Raw genomic sequence first — 18,382 nt, 5'->3', positions numbered from 1 at the left:
AACCACCTCTATTTTATTTGTAAGTGAATAAAGGTTTGTTTCTCTTTTGCATATATTTCTTACGGTTGGCGTATATGAGGTAAAAGGACAATTCTCCAAGTGCCCATGGAGCAAGAACCATGTCTAATTCTCTGTTCTTTGTAATACTCTGTACTGTTGCAGATATTTTCAATAACAATGCAAATATTCTACCACTTAATTACCCCATCAATAAAAGAGACAGACAGACACAAAAAAACTTGATTATTCAGGGTTTTATGCCACAAAAAGAAGGCTGTCTATTTTGCCAAAAATAAATGCAGAAAAGAAACAGCATTACTTAAACAAACTCAGGCTCCTGTTAGATGGAAAGGCTTGCTTACCAGGTTCATTTCCTGAGTCAATTCAGAAAGGATTATTACTCCTATTACGCAGTGTTCCACAGTACCCTTTGGAGAAAATAGCAAAGTTTAGTCTAAGTGGGGACAAATGATTAGTTCTTAATGTGTGCACCAAGTAATATTTACAAATAATTAAAGACTAAAACACCACATTTACTTAATCACAAAATTGAAATAAAATTTTAACATATAAAGAAAAATCACTATGATTTCTATAAACAAAATAATTTCAAACCTATTTTTTGAAGGATAAATTTAGGTACACAGAGCTAAATGGGAAAAAGCTCCTACCTTATAAATGCAAGATACTCAACAAAATGGTTCCAGCACTTAGGACAAACAAACAAAGTTTCAAAATACAAGAATTTAGCTTAATACTTTTTATAAGACCAAGATTAAAAATAAGCAATAAATGCTTTTAGCTGTATAATTTGCTTAAAGCCTACTGAGATAGAGGCACTCAATAAATAAATAATAAATAGCTCAATAACTAATTCAAATCTCTTGTTCTAACATCAGATAGGATCACTTAGGCTCTTTTAACATTAATTGTGCATGTGTATGCAATTGTTACATACCTATAATGATGGCATGTAAAGTACACAATGCAATGGGATAAATACATGACTACACAATGTTTTTAATTTAATCAGCTTCCAATTTAACCTCACATTTTCCATCATTAAAATTCAGACTTTATATGCACATTACTAACAAACTACCCTTGTGTGAAATCATACTGGAATTATGAAAATCATAAATGTGGCATCCAATTACATTGCAATCATTTTTAAAAACTGACACAGATGATAGATACACTTTTCAAATCTTATTTTTATAGTTGGTCATCCCTTTTAACTATCACAGAATTCCATTATCACTGGATGTAATTAAATTCAAATTACCTCAGAACAAAAAAAAGTCCCACAATTTTTGCATTTTAATTATTTATGGCCTTTCAGGACAGTCTGAGTGTCTGAACTGAGCTCCAGATTTCCTACACACTGAAACATCCATCCTATGTGTATACCAGGTTCGTGTTCCCCAAAGTGTGGTAACCTGACCAATTGCTAAAACCAGCTGACTGATGATCTACAAACTCAATTCTAATCTGAAAATAGTTACTGGTCTGTGACACAATAAAGAGCATGTAACAGACTATAAAACAGCTAAGTCACAAAGTACACTGTTTAGGTTAGCTGGCTTTTTTTTTCATAGCAAGTCTTTCTCAATGAAGAAGGCACTATGTTCATTCACAGTCTTACGTAAGCTCCTTATCTTGCTGAAGACCAGTAATTTGAATAGCACTGCCCTAGATGACAGTAGGATCTCCTGAGTATATAAGTAGAAAGGAGACACATAAGTATGTTTGGAGTGTGGCAGCAAGAGGGCTGTAATAATAGAAAAAAGAGAACGCACAAAAGTTCAGGCTGTTAAAAATGTGACAAACTTAAAATAATTTTTAGGACAAAATTCAAAAAAGCTACTAATACCCAAAGGAACCATACAGTAATATTCTAGAATACTAAAACACTAAAGCCAAAATTGACTTTCTCATGATGCAGGGTCAGGGTTAGGTCAAGAAAGATATATATATATCTATCTCCGGAGATATATATATATCTCTAGAAAACAAGTACTAACTATTCTGTGGTGATACTATTATATAATAAACTTTCAAGCTAAAACATCTTGCTTCTTTTGGTCTTCCAGAACTGGCAAAAGTACATTGAATCCCAACTTAAGCTGAGCTTACTGGCCACTAAAGAGGGAGCTTGAGATATGTTAGCCAACAAGAATTTCATTCAGTTTCAATCTTGATTTTATTTTAAAAGAACTGCATGGTCGCTTCTTGTCTACTCAAGTAAGTTTTGATGAACAATCTTAGTAAAAGACAAAAGGGGGATGCTACTGTGCTTGCCAAAATTAGAAATGCAACTCTGAAGTGTGAAGTTCATACTTGTCCTGAATAAACTACCCTTCTGCCCTAGTATAAACTGACCTCCTCAGAGCTAGGAACACTTATTCCTGTAAAGTTCTAAACGATCAAATATTTGTTAACCAGGTTTTAACAACATGGATAAGACAGAAGCAGCATAACCTAGCATTTCATATTCTGAGGTTTCCAGCATTGCACTATATGATGAATTTATTTCTTACACAGGGGTTGAATTTTAAAGTTACTGCATAAAAGTAAAATCTCTGAAAGTCAAAATTGCCCATACTCAACCATGAACCAAAACTGAACCATCTCTCTATTAATCAAAACTGTCAATTTTTCCTCAAGAATACTAACAGATCATGTTGCTTGTTTTTTGTTTTTTTTTTTTTGAGACGGAATCTCGCTTTGTCGCCCAGGTTGGAGTGCAGTGGTGCAATCTCCGCTCACTGCAAGCTCCACCTACCGGGTTCACGCTGTTCTCCTGCCTCAGCCTCCCAAGTAGCTGGGACTACAGGCGCCTGCCACCACGCCCAGCTAATTTTTTGTGTTTTTAGTAGAGACAGGATTTCACCATGTTAGCCAGGATGGTCTCGATCTCCTGACCTCGTGATCCACCCGCCTCGGCCTCCCAAAGTGCTGGGATTATAGATGTGAGCCACCATGCCCAGCCCAGGTCATTTCTTTAGCTGGACATCAGATAAAATAGTTTTCTTCTACTTGGGAATTGCGTTTGTATGAAAAAATATATACATATATCTTCAAATATCTGAATCATACTGAGCAAGGCGTGACACTTACCCTAAGTAAGAGTAAACAGGAAACAAGAGCAGATTCAGGTTTCCCTAAATCATCTCAGGACATGGAATCACTGGCATAATTTAGTTTAATGCTTTCCTACCTTTATTTCTTTTTTCTTTTTTTTTTTTTGGCAGTCTGGAATATATCTGAATTTATGCAAGTTAAATGTGCATATGCTATGACTTTATTTTAATCACTTAGGTTAAAAATACTGTTTTTAAAATAACCATTCTTTATTGATATATAATAGCTGTACCTATTTGATGCCTATACACAACATGTAATGATCAAATTGAAAACATTCTTGAGAAACTAATATAGTCAATGTGGTATAGGGTAAAAATTTTAAAATGTATCATAAGTTGGAGGCTTGTTAAAAGTGCTAGCTGTATGCTTTAATCAGTCACCACCATGCAATCTTACAGAAATTTAACCCCGCTTAGCCTGTTTTCTTATTTACAAAATAAAATCCGTTTCATTTTAGGTTGTGACGAACATTTAATTACATAATCTATGAAAAGCATTATGTACATATTTTATATATATACAGTACATAGACATACATGTCATAAACGAACATACATTTTGGAATTAGAAAACATGATTATTTACATTCTTCTGGTTTGGAAATTGTGTAACAGCAGGACCCTCATTTACTGACAATAAATGATAAAGGATCCAGAGTATAAATAATAAATCTTAATTAACATGGTACTAGTAGTCACAAAACAAACCATATGGCTTTAAGCAGAGCAGTATTCTAAACCAAAAAAGCAAGTAGTGATGTTCTAACAATGTAGCAACGACTTCTTACCTGGAGAAACTTCTTCACATCAGCAATAATTTCTCTGAAGACAAATTGCTCTTTCTGAACCTCAAACCACCCCAACTTAGTGATTTTAGCAATGACTTGAATAAGAGCTTGGATGACAAAGGGGGCCAGCTTGGGTTGTGATGCCACATAATTCAGAATGTAGTTTCCTACAAAGAAAACACTCCATGATCATTTGGACTTTTCAGAAACAACATAATGTGAATCATATGAAGAAAGAGAGGTGGGGATGGGGGGAACGGGAGGGAGAACATTAAGACAAATACCTAATACATGCAGGGCTTAAAACCTAGATGACAGGTTGATAGGTACAGCAAAACACCATGGCACATATATAACTATGTAACAAACCTCCATGTTCAGCAAATGTATCCCAGAACTTAAAGTAAAAAAACAAAAACAAAACAAAACAAAACAAAAAACAAAAAAAAAGAATTTTGTCAACTTTACACAAAAAAGTTGCAGTATTTGTGGGGGGAAAAAAAAAAAAAAAAACAGAAAAAGAGGTGGCAATGACATGCTGTGACAAAAAGTTAATAGCTCTACTCAAGATACATATTTATTTATATAGTTATTTTATTAGGCTTGTTTTGGAAAAGCAAATTTGTTCCAATGCATTTGATATATTAGGGAAAAACCTGAATAGAACACTTTTGTTATATACGTCACTTTTGTTTCTGCATGATTTTATCTACCAAAAAATGCTAGCTGAATGCAGAAAACTGAAACCAGGCTGATATGGTTTGGATTTGTGTCCCTGCCCAAGTCTCATGTCCCCAGTGTTGGAGGAGGGACCTGTTGTTGGGAGATGACTGGATTATGGGGGCAGATTACCATCTTGATGTTCTCATGACAGTAATTTTCACTAGATCTTCTTGTTTAAAGTGTGTAGCACTTCCCCCTTCTCTCTTCCTCCTGCTCCAACCATGTAAAACATGCCAGCTTCCCCTTCACCTACTGCCATGATTGGAAGTTTCCTGAGGCCTCCCCAGCCAGGCTACCTGTACAGCTTGCAGAACCATGAGCCAATTAAACTTCTTTTCTTTATAAATCACCCAGTCTCAGATATTTCTTTATAGCATTGTGAGAATCGACTAATATAGAGGCCAAATTGAACTAAGCTACCAACAAAATGCATACACCTCAAACATCTACTATGTATCATCAACCCCACCCATCCTTATCTGGTACTATATTTTTCCATACTATTTCAGATCATCTTTCTTTCACCACTTTACAATAACTCACAAGCTGCAACCCTTCTGAGGCCCACTTCTATGAACAAACTTCAGGTCTTTCCCAAGATAGAGTGTCATATTTATTGTACTATGTTTTTCTTAACCATTTAACATGTGTAAAACTCTACTAACCTTTGATTTGATTTCTACCTTTTTTAAAATATGTCACTGACAAGACTTTTAAATTTTATTTTCATAATCTAATTTCTCTCATAAGCCCTGTGCTTTTTATTATGCAGCACTGCATAGCACAGTCACTTTTAGGAACATGTCATATTACAGCAAAAGTGACTATACACTGTCTTCTTGAGGTAGCATTAAAAATACAAATAAACCCCATCTCTACAAAAAACTGTTAAAACACTAGCTGGGTATTGTGACATGCACCTACAGTCCTAGCTACTCGGGATGCTGAGAATGACGGTGCCACTGCACTTCAGCCTGGGTGACAGACTGAGATGCTGTCCCCAAAAAAACAAACACAAATAGTACAATATGATAAAATAAATATATTAATTCAAGAAAGCATGAGTAGAATAGGAAAGTCAAGCTTGTAATAAAGGTAATACATCACAACTGTTACAAGTGGGTAGTAAATTCAGTTATGAGCTTTCTAGTTGACTAATGAAGTCAGATAACAAATACACCAAGAAGTCTCTCAGAAAATTACAAGAATTTTTAAAAGAGAAAAAACTCCATTTCCACTTTGGCCTGAAAGGCCAGCATGCCATTTGGGAAAAGAGTAAAGAAAAGGTAAATACCTCAATATTTAATTAAAAATAGCCTTGATGGAAACAACTCCAAAATCCAAGAATGTATTCAACACGCATTCTTGATAATTGTAGTAAGATTCTTGATATTTAAAAAAGTTCTTGTAACTATTATACTTCAACCTTAATTTTTATTAATATTAAAATACTGTTATATAATTAAAAAGATAAAATATATTTTGAAAAAAAGCATAATTTCCTTAGCATTAGGACAGATTTCAGAGAGGTTTCTCCTATGAATCACAGTAAAATGGTTCTAAGCTTTGTTGCATGTAATCTTTTGTTTCAATAACAAAACTTAAGAAGATGACACTGCTTCCTGAATATAAAAGAAAATCCAGTGTATTTACTTCAATTACACTTTTATTTTTAATATCTTGAAAATGCTCATCTTGGAGTGGGCACAGGCAAACCATATATGGGTAGTGGTAACCACTAGGAGGAGGGCAAACTCAAAATAATAATAAAACAAACAAATGGGAGACAACCCAAGCTTCACATTGACAGCTAGATACCAACAAGGACATGCTCCCAGACTGCCCAAACAAAGGTACCCGGGGCCAATAAATTCATTATCTAAAGCAGAAAAAAAAAATTCACTAGAATATGTTTCTGTTACTTTAGTTGAATGTTTTAGACAAAATATTCTCATGTTAGGCTTTTTATATAAACTATAAGATTGTTCCAATTCAGTAAGCACCAATAATTACAATCATTTAAAACATCAGCAGGGAGCAAGATGGCCGAATAGAACAGCTCCAGTCTCCAGCTCCCAGCGCGAGTGACACAGAAGACAGGTGATTTCTGCATTATCAACTGAGGTACTGGGTTCATCTCACTGGGGACTGCCAGACAATCGGTGCTGGTCAGCTGTTGCAGCCCGTCCAGCCAGAGCTGAAGCAGGGCGAGGCATCATCGCCTCACCTGGGAAGCGCAAGTGGGAAGGGAATCCCTTTTTCCTAGCCAGGGGAACTGAGACATACAACACCTGGAAAATCGGGTAACTCCCACCCCAATACTGCACTTTAAGCAAACAGGCACACCAGGAGATTATATCCCACACCTGGCCGAGAGGGTCCCACGCCCACGGAGCCTTCCTCATTGCTAGCACAGCAGTCTGCGATCTAACCGCAAGGCAGCAGCGAGGCTGGGGGAGGGGCGCCTGCCATTGCTGAGGCTTAAGTAGGTAAACAAAGCCCTGGGAAGATCGAACTGGGTGGAGCTCACAGCAGCTCAAGGAGGCCTGCCAGTCTCTGTAGACTCCACCTCTGGGGACAGGGCACAGATAAACAACAACAACAACAACAACAAAAAGCAGCAGAAACCTCTGTAGACGCAAGCGACTCTGTCTGACAGCTTTGAAGAGAGCAGTGGATCTCCCAACACGGAGGTTGAGATCTGAGAATGGACAGACTGCCTGAGTAGCCTAACTGGGAGACATCCTCCACTAGGGGCAGACCTACACCCCACACCTCACACGGTGGAGTACAACCCTGAGAGGAAGCTTCCAAAGCAAGAATCAGACAGGTACACTCGCTGTTCAGCAATATTCTATCTTCTGCAGCCTCTGCTGCTGACACCCAGGCAAACAGGGTCTGGAAAGGACCTCAAGCAATCTCCAACAGACCTACAGCTGAGGGTCCTGACTGTTAGAAGGAAAACTAACAAACAGGAAGGACACCCACACCAAAACCCCATCAGTATGTCACCATCATCAAAGACCAGAGGCAGATAAAACTACAAAGATGGGGAAAAAGCAGGGCAGAAAAGCTGGAAATTCAAAAAATAAGAGCACATCTCCCCCTCCAAAGGAACACAGCTCATCGACAGCAACGGATCAAAGCTGGACGGAGAATGACTTTGACGAGATGAGAGAAGAAGGCTTCAGTCCATCAAACTTCTCAGAGCTAAAGGAGGAATTACGTACCCAGCGCAAAGAAACTAAAAATCTTGAAAGAAGAGTGGAAGAATTGATAACCAGAATAATTAATGCAGAGAAGGCCATAAACGAACGGACAGAGATGAAAACCATGACACGAGAAATACGTGACAAATGCACAAGCTTCAGTAACTGACTCGATCAACTGGAAGAAAGAGTATCAGCGATTGAGGATCAAATGAATGAAATGAAGCGATAAGAGAAATCTAAAGAAAAAAGAAGAAAAAGAAATGAACAAAGCCTGCAAGATGTATGGGATTATGTAAAAAGACCAAATCTACATCTGATTGGGGTGCCTGAAAGTGAGGGGGAAAATGGAACCAAGTTGGAAAACACTCTTCAGGATATCATCCAGGAGAACTTCCCCAACCTAGTAGGGCAGGCCAACATTCAAATCCAGGAAACACAGAGAAAGCCACAAAGATACTCCTCGAGAAGAGCAACTCCAAGACACATAATTGCCAGATTCACCAAAGTTGAAATGAAGGAAAAAATCTTAAGGGCAGCCAGAGAGAAAGGTCGGGTTACCCACAAAGGGAAGCCCATCAGACTAACAGCAGATCTCTCGGCAGAAACTCTACAAGCCAGAAGAGAGTGGGGGCCAATATTCAACATTCTTAAAAAGAATTTTCAACCCAGAATTTCATATCCAGCCAAACTAAGTTTCATAAGTGAAGGAGAAATAAAATCTTTTACAGATAAGCAAATGCTTAGAGATTTTGTCACCACCAGGCCTGCCTTACAAGAGACCCTGAAGGAAGCACTCAACATGGAAAGGAACAACCGGTACCAGCCATTGCAAAAACATGCCAAAATGTAAAGACCATCAAGGCTAGGAAGAAACTGCATCAACTAATGAGCAAAATAACCAGTTAATATCATAATGGCAGGATCAAGTTCACACATAACAATATTAACCTTAAATGTAAATGGACTAAATGCTCCAATTAAAAGACACGGACTGGCAAATTGGATAAAGAGTCAAGACCCATCAGTCTGCTGTATTCAGGAGACCCATCTCACATGCAGAGACATACATAGGCTCAAAATAAAGGGATGGAGGAAGTTCTACCAAGCATATGGAGAACAGAAAAAAGCAGGGGTTGCAATACTAGTCTCTGATAAAACAGACTTTAAACCATCAAAGATCAAAAGAGACAAAGAAGGCCATTACATAATGGTAAAGGGATCAATTCAACAGGAAGAGCTAACTATCCTAAATATATATGCACCCAATACAGGAGCACCCAGATTCATAAAGCAAGTCCTTACAGACTTACAAAGAGACTTAAGACTCCCATACAATGATAATGGGAGACTTCAACACTCCACTGTCAACATTAGACAGATCAACGAGACAGAAAGTTAACAAGGCTATCCAGGAATTGAACTCATCTCTGCAGCAAGCAGACCTAATAGACATCTACAGAACTCTCCACTCCAAATCAACAGAATATATATTCTTCTCAGCACCACATCACACTTATTCCAAAATTGACCACATACTTGGAAATAAAGCACTCCTCGGCAAATGTACAAGAACAGAAATTATAACAAACTGTCTCTCAGACCACAGTGCAATCAAACTAGAACTCAGGACTAAGAAACTTAATCAAGGCCGGGCGCGGTGGCTCAAGCCTGTAATCCCAGCACTTTGGGAGGCCGAGACGGGCGGATCACGAGGTCAGGAGATCGAGACCATCCTGGCTAACACGGTGAAACCCCGTCTCTACTAAAAAATACAAAAAACTAGCCGGGCGAGGTGGCGGGCGCCTGTAGTCCCAGCTACTCGGGAGGCTGAGGCAGGAGAATGGCGTAAACCCGGGAGGCGGAGCTTGCAGTGAGCCGAGATCGCGCCACTGCACTCCAGCCTGGGTGACAGAGTCAGACTCCGTCTCAAAAAAAAAAAAAAAAGAAACTTAATCAAAACCGCTCAACTACATGGAAACTGAACAACCTGCTCCTGAATGACTACTGGGTGCATAATGAAATGAAGGCAGAAATAAAGATGTTCTTTGAAACCAATGAGAACAAAGGTACAACATACCAGAATCTCTGGGACACATTTAAAGCAGTGTGTAGAGGGAAATTTATAGCACTAAATGCCCATAAGAGAAAGCTGGAAAGATCTACAATTGACACCCTAACATCACAATTAAAAGAACTAGAGAAGCAAGAGCAAACACATTGAAAAGTTAGCAGAAGGCAAGAAATAACTAAGATCAGAGCAGAACTGAAGGAGATAGAGACACAAAAAAACCTTCAAAAAATCAATGAATCCAGGAGTTGGTTTTTTGAAAAGATCAACAAAATTGATAAGACTGCTAGCAAGACTAATAAAGAAGAAAAGAGAGAAGAATCAAATAGATGCAATAAAAAATGATAAAGGGGATATCACCACCAACCCCACAGAAATACAAACTACCATCAGAGAATACTATAAACACCTCTACGCAAATAAACTAGACAATCTCGAAGAAATGGATAATTTCCTGGACACTTACACTCTCCCAAAACTAAACCAGGAAGAAGCTGAATTCCTGAATAGACCAATAACAGGCTCTGAAATTAAGGCAATAATTAATAGCCTACCAACCAAAGTCCAGGACCAGATGGATTCACAGCTGAATTCTACCAGAGGTACAAGGAGGAGCTGGTACCATTCCTTCTGAAACTATTCCAATCAATAGAAAAAGAGGGAATCCTCCCTAACTCATTTTAGGAGGCCAACATTATCCTGATACCAAAGCCTGGCAGAGACACAACAAAAAAAAAAGAATTTTAGACCAATATCCCTGATGAACATCGATGCAAAAATCCTCAATAAAATACTGGCAAACCGGATCCAGCAGCACATCAAAAAGCTTAACCACCATGATCAAGCTGGCTTCATCCCTGGGATGCAAGGCTGGTTCAACATACGCAAATCAATAAATGTAATCCAGCATATAAACAGAACCAAAGACAAGAACCACATGATTATCTCAATAGATGCAGAAAAGGCCTTTGACAAAATTCAACAGCCCTTCATGCTAAAAACTCTCAATAAATTCGGTATTGATGGAACGTATCTCAAAATCGTAAGAGGTATTTATGACAAACCCACAGCCAATATCATACTGAATGGGCAAAAACTGGAAAAATTCCCTTTGAAAACTGGCACAAGACAGGGATGCCCTCTCTCACCACTCCTATTCAACATAGTGTTGGAAGTTCTGGCTAGGGCAATCAGGCAAGAGAAAGAAATCAAGGGTATTCAGTTAGGAAAAGAAGTCAAATTGTCCCTGTTTGCAGATGACATGATTGTATATTTAGAAAACCCCACCGTCTCAGCCCAAAATCTCCTTAAGCTGATAAGAAACTTCAGCAAAGTCTCAGGATACAAAATTAATGTGCAAAAATCACAAGCATTCTTATATACCAGTAACAGACAAACAGAGAGCCAAATCAGGAATGAACTTCCATTCACAATTGCTTCAAAGAGAATAAAATACCTAGGAATCCAACTTACAAGGGATGTAAAGGACCTCTTCAAGGAGAACTACAAACCACTGCTCAGTGAAATCAAAGAGGACACAAACAAATGGAAGAACATACCATGCTCATGGATAGGAAGAATCAATATTGTGAAAATGGCCATAGTGCCCAAGGTAATTTATGGATTCAATGCCATCCCCATCAAGCTACCAATGACTTTCTTCACAATATTGAAAAAAACTGCTTTAAAGTTCATATGGAACCAAAAAAGAGCCCGCATCTCCAAGACAATCCTAAATCAAAAGAACAAAGCTGGAGGCATCATGCTACCTGACTTCAAACTATACTACAAGGCTACAGTAACCAAAACAGCATGGTACTGGTACCAAAACAGAGATATAGACCAACGGAACAGAACAGAGTCCTCAGAAATAATACCACACATCTACAGCCATCTGATCTTTGATAAGCCTGAGAAACACAAGAAATGGGGAAAGGATTCCCTATTTAATAAAAGGTGCTGGGAAAATTGGCTAGCCATAAGTAGAAAGCTGAAACTGGATCCTTTCCTTACTCCTTATACGAAAATTAATTCAAGATGGATTAGAGACTTATATGTTAGACCTAATACCATAAAAACCCTAGAAGAAAACCTAGGTAATACCATTCAGGACATAGGCATGGGCAAGGACTTCATGTCTAAAACACCAAAAGCAACGGCAACAAAAGCCAAAATAGACAAACGGGATCTAATTAAACTAAAGAGCTTCTGCACATCAAAAGAAACTACCATCAGAGTGAACGGGCAACCTACAGAATGGGAGAAAATTTTTGCAATCTACTCATCTGACAAAGGGCTAATATCCAGAACCTACAAAGAACTCAAACAAATTTACAAGAAAAAAACAAACCACCCCATCAAAAAGTGGGCAAAGGATATGAACAGACATTTCTCAAAAGAAGACATTCATACAGCCAACAGACACACGAAAAAATGCTCATCATCACTGGCCATCAGAGAAATGCAAATCGAAACCACAATGAGATACCATCTCACACCAGTTAGAATGGCGATCATTAAAAAGTCAGGAAACAACAGGTGCTGGAGAGGATGTGGAGAAATAGGAACACTTTTACACTGTTGGTGGGATTGTAAACTAGTTCAACCATTATGGAAAACAGTATGGCGATTCCTCAAGGATCTAGAACTAGATGTACCATATGACCCAGCCATCCCATTACTGGGTATATACCCAAAGGATTATAAATCATGCTGCTATAAAGACACATGCACATGTATGTTTATTGCAGCACTATTCACAATAGCAAAGACTTGGAATCAACCCAAATGTCCATCAGTGACAGACTGGATTAAGAAAATGTGGCACATACACACCATGGAATACTATGCAGCCATAAAAAAGGATGAGTTTGTGTCCTTTGTAGGGACACGGGATGCAGCTGGAAACCATCATTCTCAGCAAACTATCGCAAGAACAGAAAACCAAACACCGCAAGTTCTCACTCATAGGTGGGAACTGAACAATGAGATCACTTGGAGTCAGGAAGGGGAACATCACACACCGGGGCCTATCACGGGGAGGGGGGAGGGGGGAGGGATTGCATTGGGAGTTACACCTGATGTAAATGATGAGTTGATGGGTGCTGACGAGTTGATGGGTGCAGCATACCAACATGGCACAAGTATACATATGTAACAAACCTGCACGTTATGCACATGTACCCTAGAACTTAAAAGTATAAAGAAAAAAAAAAAATCAGCAATCTTCTCCTCACTGGTACAATAGAGAAAAGCCATACTAAAAAGAAATGGAAATGTTCAGGAAGATACATGGGAGAACAACAACCACAACAAACAGCTGGGAAAAACCCCAGACAAAAGTCAGTAGAAAATTGGAAAGCTGCACACTAGAGCTCTTTTGCGTGTCAAAAGCCTATATCACAGTAACAACAATATTTCATGTTTATGAAGCATGTCAGAAATTGTGAAGTGCTTCCTATCGAATACTTGATGTGGCTCTCATAGCAACGTGAAGATACTGCTATTATGTAGTACCATTACTCTGTCTTATAGACCAAAAATATGAAGGTCAAAAAGGTGAAATGACTGGGACTCTGAGTCAGGTTATTTTGGTTCATTCCGATTTTTTGTTTGTTTCCCGTTTCCAAATATTGGACAAACCATATATTTTAATAATAATTCATAATTCAAAACTCTAAATCCAAACGTGTAGTCTTTCAGAGTATGCTATCTAAATATAAAAATAATCAAAACTCTAAATCCAAACTTGTAGATAGTCTTTCAGAGTATGCTATCTAAATATAAAAATAATCAAAACTCTAAATCCAAACTTGTAGATAGTCTTTCAGAGTATGCTATCTAAATATAAAAATAATCAAAACTCTAAATCCAAACTTGTAGATAGTCTTTTAGAGTGTGCTATCTAAATATAAAAATAATATAAAAGAAAGGAGAAACATTCAATTTCTACCTTGGTCCCAAAAGCCAGTATGTCATTTAGGAAAGGAGAGAGACGATACACACCTCAAAATTTAACTAAGAATCCTGTGATGGAAACAACCCCAAATTCTAAGAACAGTGAGAAGTATAAGCTATAATCTATGTGTAGAGAGTTAGCTTATGAACTATTTGGAGAGAGAGTGCAAGAGAAAGAGAGGGCAGCAAAAGAAAACAAGGAGAGAGAGAGAACATGGAACCAAAAGAAACCACCAAAATAAAAAAAAAAAGCTAAAGAAAAATCACATGATAACATAAATAGATGCAGAAAAAGTATTTGACAAAATTCAACATGCATTGATGATAAAAAAAACTCTCAGCAAACTAGGAATAGAGGACAACTTTCTCAATCTGATAAAGTACATCTACAAAAAACCTACAGCTAAAAATCATATTTAATGGTAAGAAACCTGAAGCTTTCTCACTAAGATTGGGAAAAAGGCAAGATGTCCCCTCTCTCCACTGCTCTGCAACATAATACTGTCAGTCCTAGCTAACGCAGTAAGGTAAGAAGAAGAAATAGAATGCATACAGATTAGGAAAGAAGAAATAAAAGTGTCTGTGCTCACAGATGGCATGATAACCTATGTAGAAAATCTGAAAGAACTGACAAAAAAAATTATGAACTAATAAATGATTATAGCAAGGTTACAGAACACAGGTTAATGTTTACCAAAGTCAATCACTCTGCTTTACCACCAAGTGGAACTTGAAATAAAACACAAAATAATTTACATTATACCCTCAAAAATGAAATATTAACACTTAGGTTTAAATCTAACAAAATATGTACAAGACCCATATGAGGAAAATTACAAAACTATAATAAAACAAACCAAAGAAGATCTAAATAAATGAATACATATTACATGTTCATAGACAGGAAACTCAATACTGTTAAGATATCAGTACTTTCCAACTTGATCCAAAGATTCAATGCAATCCCAATCAAAATCCCCGTATTTTGTGTGTATCAATGAACTGATTCTAAAGGTTATATTGAGAGGCAAAAGACCCAAAATAGCCATCACAATACTGAAGAAGAAAAAAGTTGGAAGACTGACACTACCCCACTTCAAGGCATACCATAAAGCTACAGTAATCAAGACAGTGTGGCATCGGGGAAAGAAATGACATATCAACGGCTACAGTTTGAATGTCTGTCCCCTCCCATACTCATGCTGAAACTTAATTGCCACTCTAACATCTTAAGAGGCAGGATCTTTAAGAGATGATTACACCAAGAATGCTTTGCCCATATGAATGGTTTAATGTCATTATTTCAGGAGTAGGTTCCTTTAAAAAGGATTTCAGCCCCCTTTTATCACTCTCTTTTGCCTTCTTTTTGCCCTCCCACCATGGGATAATGCACCAAGATGGCCCTCACCAGATGCCAGCCCCTTGATCTTGAACTTTCCATCCTCCAGAACTGTAAGAAATACATTTCTTTCAGCCAGGCGCAGTGGCTCACGCCTGTAATCCCAGCACTTTGGGAGGCCAAGGCGGGTGGATCACGAGGTCAGGAGATCAAGACCATCCTGGCTAACTCACGGTGAAACCCCATCTCTACTAAAAATACAAAAAAATTGGCCAGGCGTGGTGGTACGCACCTGTAGTCCCAGCTACTTTGGAGGATGAGGCAGGAGAATTGCTTGAACATGGGAGGTAGAGCTTGCAGTGAGCCAAGATAGCACCATTGCACTCCAGGCTGGGTGACAGAGCAAGACTCCGTCTCAAAAAAAAAAAAAAAAAAAAAAGAAAGAAAGAAATACATTTCTTTCTTGATAAATTACCCAGTCTCAGGTATGCTGTGGCAGCAAAACAAAACCAACTAAGATGTCAATCAACAGAACAGAATAAAAAACCCAGAAATAGACCCATATAAATATAGTCAATTGATCTCTGACAAAGGAGCAAAGGGAACAACAAAGTATGAGTCTTTTAAATATGGAAAAAAGTCTTTCCAGCAAATAGTGCTGGAACAACTGGACATTCACACGGAAAAATGGAACCTTGACACAGACTATATGCCCTTCACAAAAATTAAAATGGTTCACAGACCTGAGTGTAAAATATAAAGCTATAAAACTCCTAGAGGATAAAATAAGAGAAAATCTAAGTGACCCTGGTTCAGTGATGACTTTTTAGATGCAACACCAAAGGCATGATCCACAAAAGAAAGAATGAATAAGGTAAACTCTGTGATGAAAATGAAAAATTTTTGCTCTGCAAAAGACACTGTCAAGAGAATAAAAAGCCACAGATCAGGAGAAAATATTTGCACAAGACATACCAAAGGAATCGTTTTCCAAACTACACAAAGAACTCTTAAAACTCAAAAATAAGAATACAACCTGAAAAAAATGGGCCGATGACCTTAACAGATACCTCTCCAAAGAAGGTAACAGTTCACTCTTGAACAACATGAGTTTGAACTGTACAGAACCACTTACACGCATATTTTTTTCAATAAATATATCGGAAAATTTTTTGGAGACTTACGACATTTTTTAAAAACTCGGATGTAGCCGTGCAGAGTGGCTCACACCTATGATCCCAGCACTTTGGGAGGGTGAGGCAGGTAGATCGCTTGAGCTCAGCAGTTCGAGACCAGCCTGAGCAACATGGTGAAACCCCATCTCTACAAAAAATATACAAAAAATTAGCCAGGCATAGATGCTTTGTCCCTGATGTTAGTAAGTACCTTGCCAGTAAGGGAATACGTTTTAAAGTTCTTTTCATATTGGACAATGTCCCTGGCCACTCAGAACCCCATGAGTTCAATGAGGACATTAAAGTGGTCCATGTGCCCCCAAACTCATCTCTAATTTAGCCTCTAAATTAGGGGGTCATAAGGACCTTTATTCAAAGCTCATGACACACGGTACTGTATAAAAAGGATTGTCAACACTATGGAAGAGAACTCCCACAGAGAGAACATTCATGAAAGTCTGGAAGGATTTTACCACTGAGGATGCCATTGTTGTTACAGAAAAAGCCATGAAAGCCATCAAGCCTGAAACAATAAATTCCTGCTGGAGGAAGCTCTGTCCAGATGTTGTACATGACTTCACAGGATTTACAACACAGCCAATCGAGGAAATCATGAAAGAGACTGGATATGGCAAAAAAAAAAAAAAAAAAAAAGGTGGAGAGTGAAGGTTTCAAGATATGGATCTTGGAGAAATTCAAGATCTAATAAAACTAATAGGTAGTTTTCATAGGAAACATTTTTAAAAAATCAAATATGTTTCAATGGGCACTACTGTTTACAAGCAATATTAAAGAAGACAAAACAACACTTCTGTAATAGGGACAAATATAACCACAAGGTACAGGATCAGTGCAATAAATTCACAAAACTATATTACAGCTAATCAGTTTAAGAATTGTTCCCAAGTCAGTCACATTTTTGGCCCCTAGAAGTGCATTCCTACAGATTAACTACTCTAAATTTTTAGCTACGAAGAGGTCAAGAATGATTATGAGGCTTTCCAAGGAGTTACAAAATCTTTGTAGACCAGAGATCAACTATCATCAGTGCAAGTCTGCTCTTACCAACAGCTCTTACATTTTTCAGGAAGAAATCTCCAGGAAGAGAGTCACACACCAGTACAGTCACTATCTCCTATGCCAAACCTAGGGAACTGAAATGGACGATATTACCATAAAATGAGAATTTTAAGGTTTATCTTTAAAGGCTTATTCCAATCTCAAAGAGTAGTCAGAGAAGATTATCTTCTACTGAAATAAATCTTGGCTAAATATAGAAGACTTCCGTACTTTACTGCTGTTCTTCGAGTAAAAGTCATAGACATGAGTCTTAACCTACTGTATACTATAGCTAAAGTCAGCTGAAAACCTGAAATTAAAAGTATGCTAAAAATCCAGGATCTTTTGGAAGTCTGCTACTAAAAAGCCATTAAGGATTTACTAACTTCAACTCTAAGTAAAGGGGACAAAAGGTCTAAGCCTGTCAGACATTCCTCATTTGAAAGAAAAGATCAAAGTTTCCTACAAATTGCTAAGTTTTACACAAGGGAGAAACCTACACCTACTAGGGAATCTAACAAAAGAAACATCAGAATTTACAGAAGATGATTTCATGGAGATGAGTGCATCTGAACCAGTGCCACATGATTAGGTAGAAGATGTAGTAGAAACAGCAGTGCCAGAAAAAAAAAAAATTAACATTAGACAACCTGGCAGAAACGTTTCCATTATTCCGACTTCTTTTATGACATGGACCTTTCTATGATACAGGCACTGAATTTAAAGTGAACATAGAAGGATTGGTACTTTACAGAAACATTTTTAAAGAAATGAAAAAGCAAAAAAGTCAGACAGAAATTACAATGTATTTCCATAAAGTTATACCCAGTGCTCCTGCCTTTCCTGCCTCCTCTAGTTCTGCCACCCCAAGACCGTAAGACCAATCTCTCATCTTTCTCTTCCTCAGCCTACTCA

The 18,382-nt window shown here is 37.8% G+C and overlaps 1 protein-coding gene across 8 annotated transcripts in view; it reads right to left on the bottom strand.

Annotated features, from left to right (window-relative positions):
* RANBP17 (RAN binding protein 17) overlaps positions 1–18,382 on the bottom strand; it is a 436,622-nt gene that overhangs the window by 396,862 nt on the left and 21,378 nt on the right. For all 8 annotated transcript variants that reach the window (XR_012414614.1, XM_005558506.5, XM_045394506.3 and 5 more), the window contains exons 4-5: positions 3,935–4,101; positions 363–428 (exon numbers count right to left, since the gene is read on the bottom strand). Coding sequence is in view for 7 of the 8 variants with exons in the window: in XM_005558506.5 (XP_005558563.3) it covers positions 363–428; positions 3,935–4,101 (233 nt within the window). In the remaining variant the exon portion in view is untranslated. The remainder of the gene's footprint in view (positions 1–362; positions 429–3,934; positions 4,102–18,382) is intronic.

This window comes from Macaca fascicularis, chromosome 6, assembly GCF_037993035.2.
Source record: "Macaca fascicularis isolate 582-1 chromosome 6, T2T-MFA8v1.1".
NCBI classification, from domain to species: Eukaryota; Metazoa; Chordata; class Mammalia; order Primates; family Cercopithecidae; genus Macaca; species Macaca fascicularis.
Note: the sequence above shows the minus strand (reverse complement) of the source record. Positions and strands in the feature narration are given on the sequence as shown.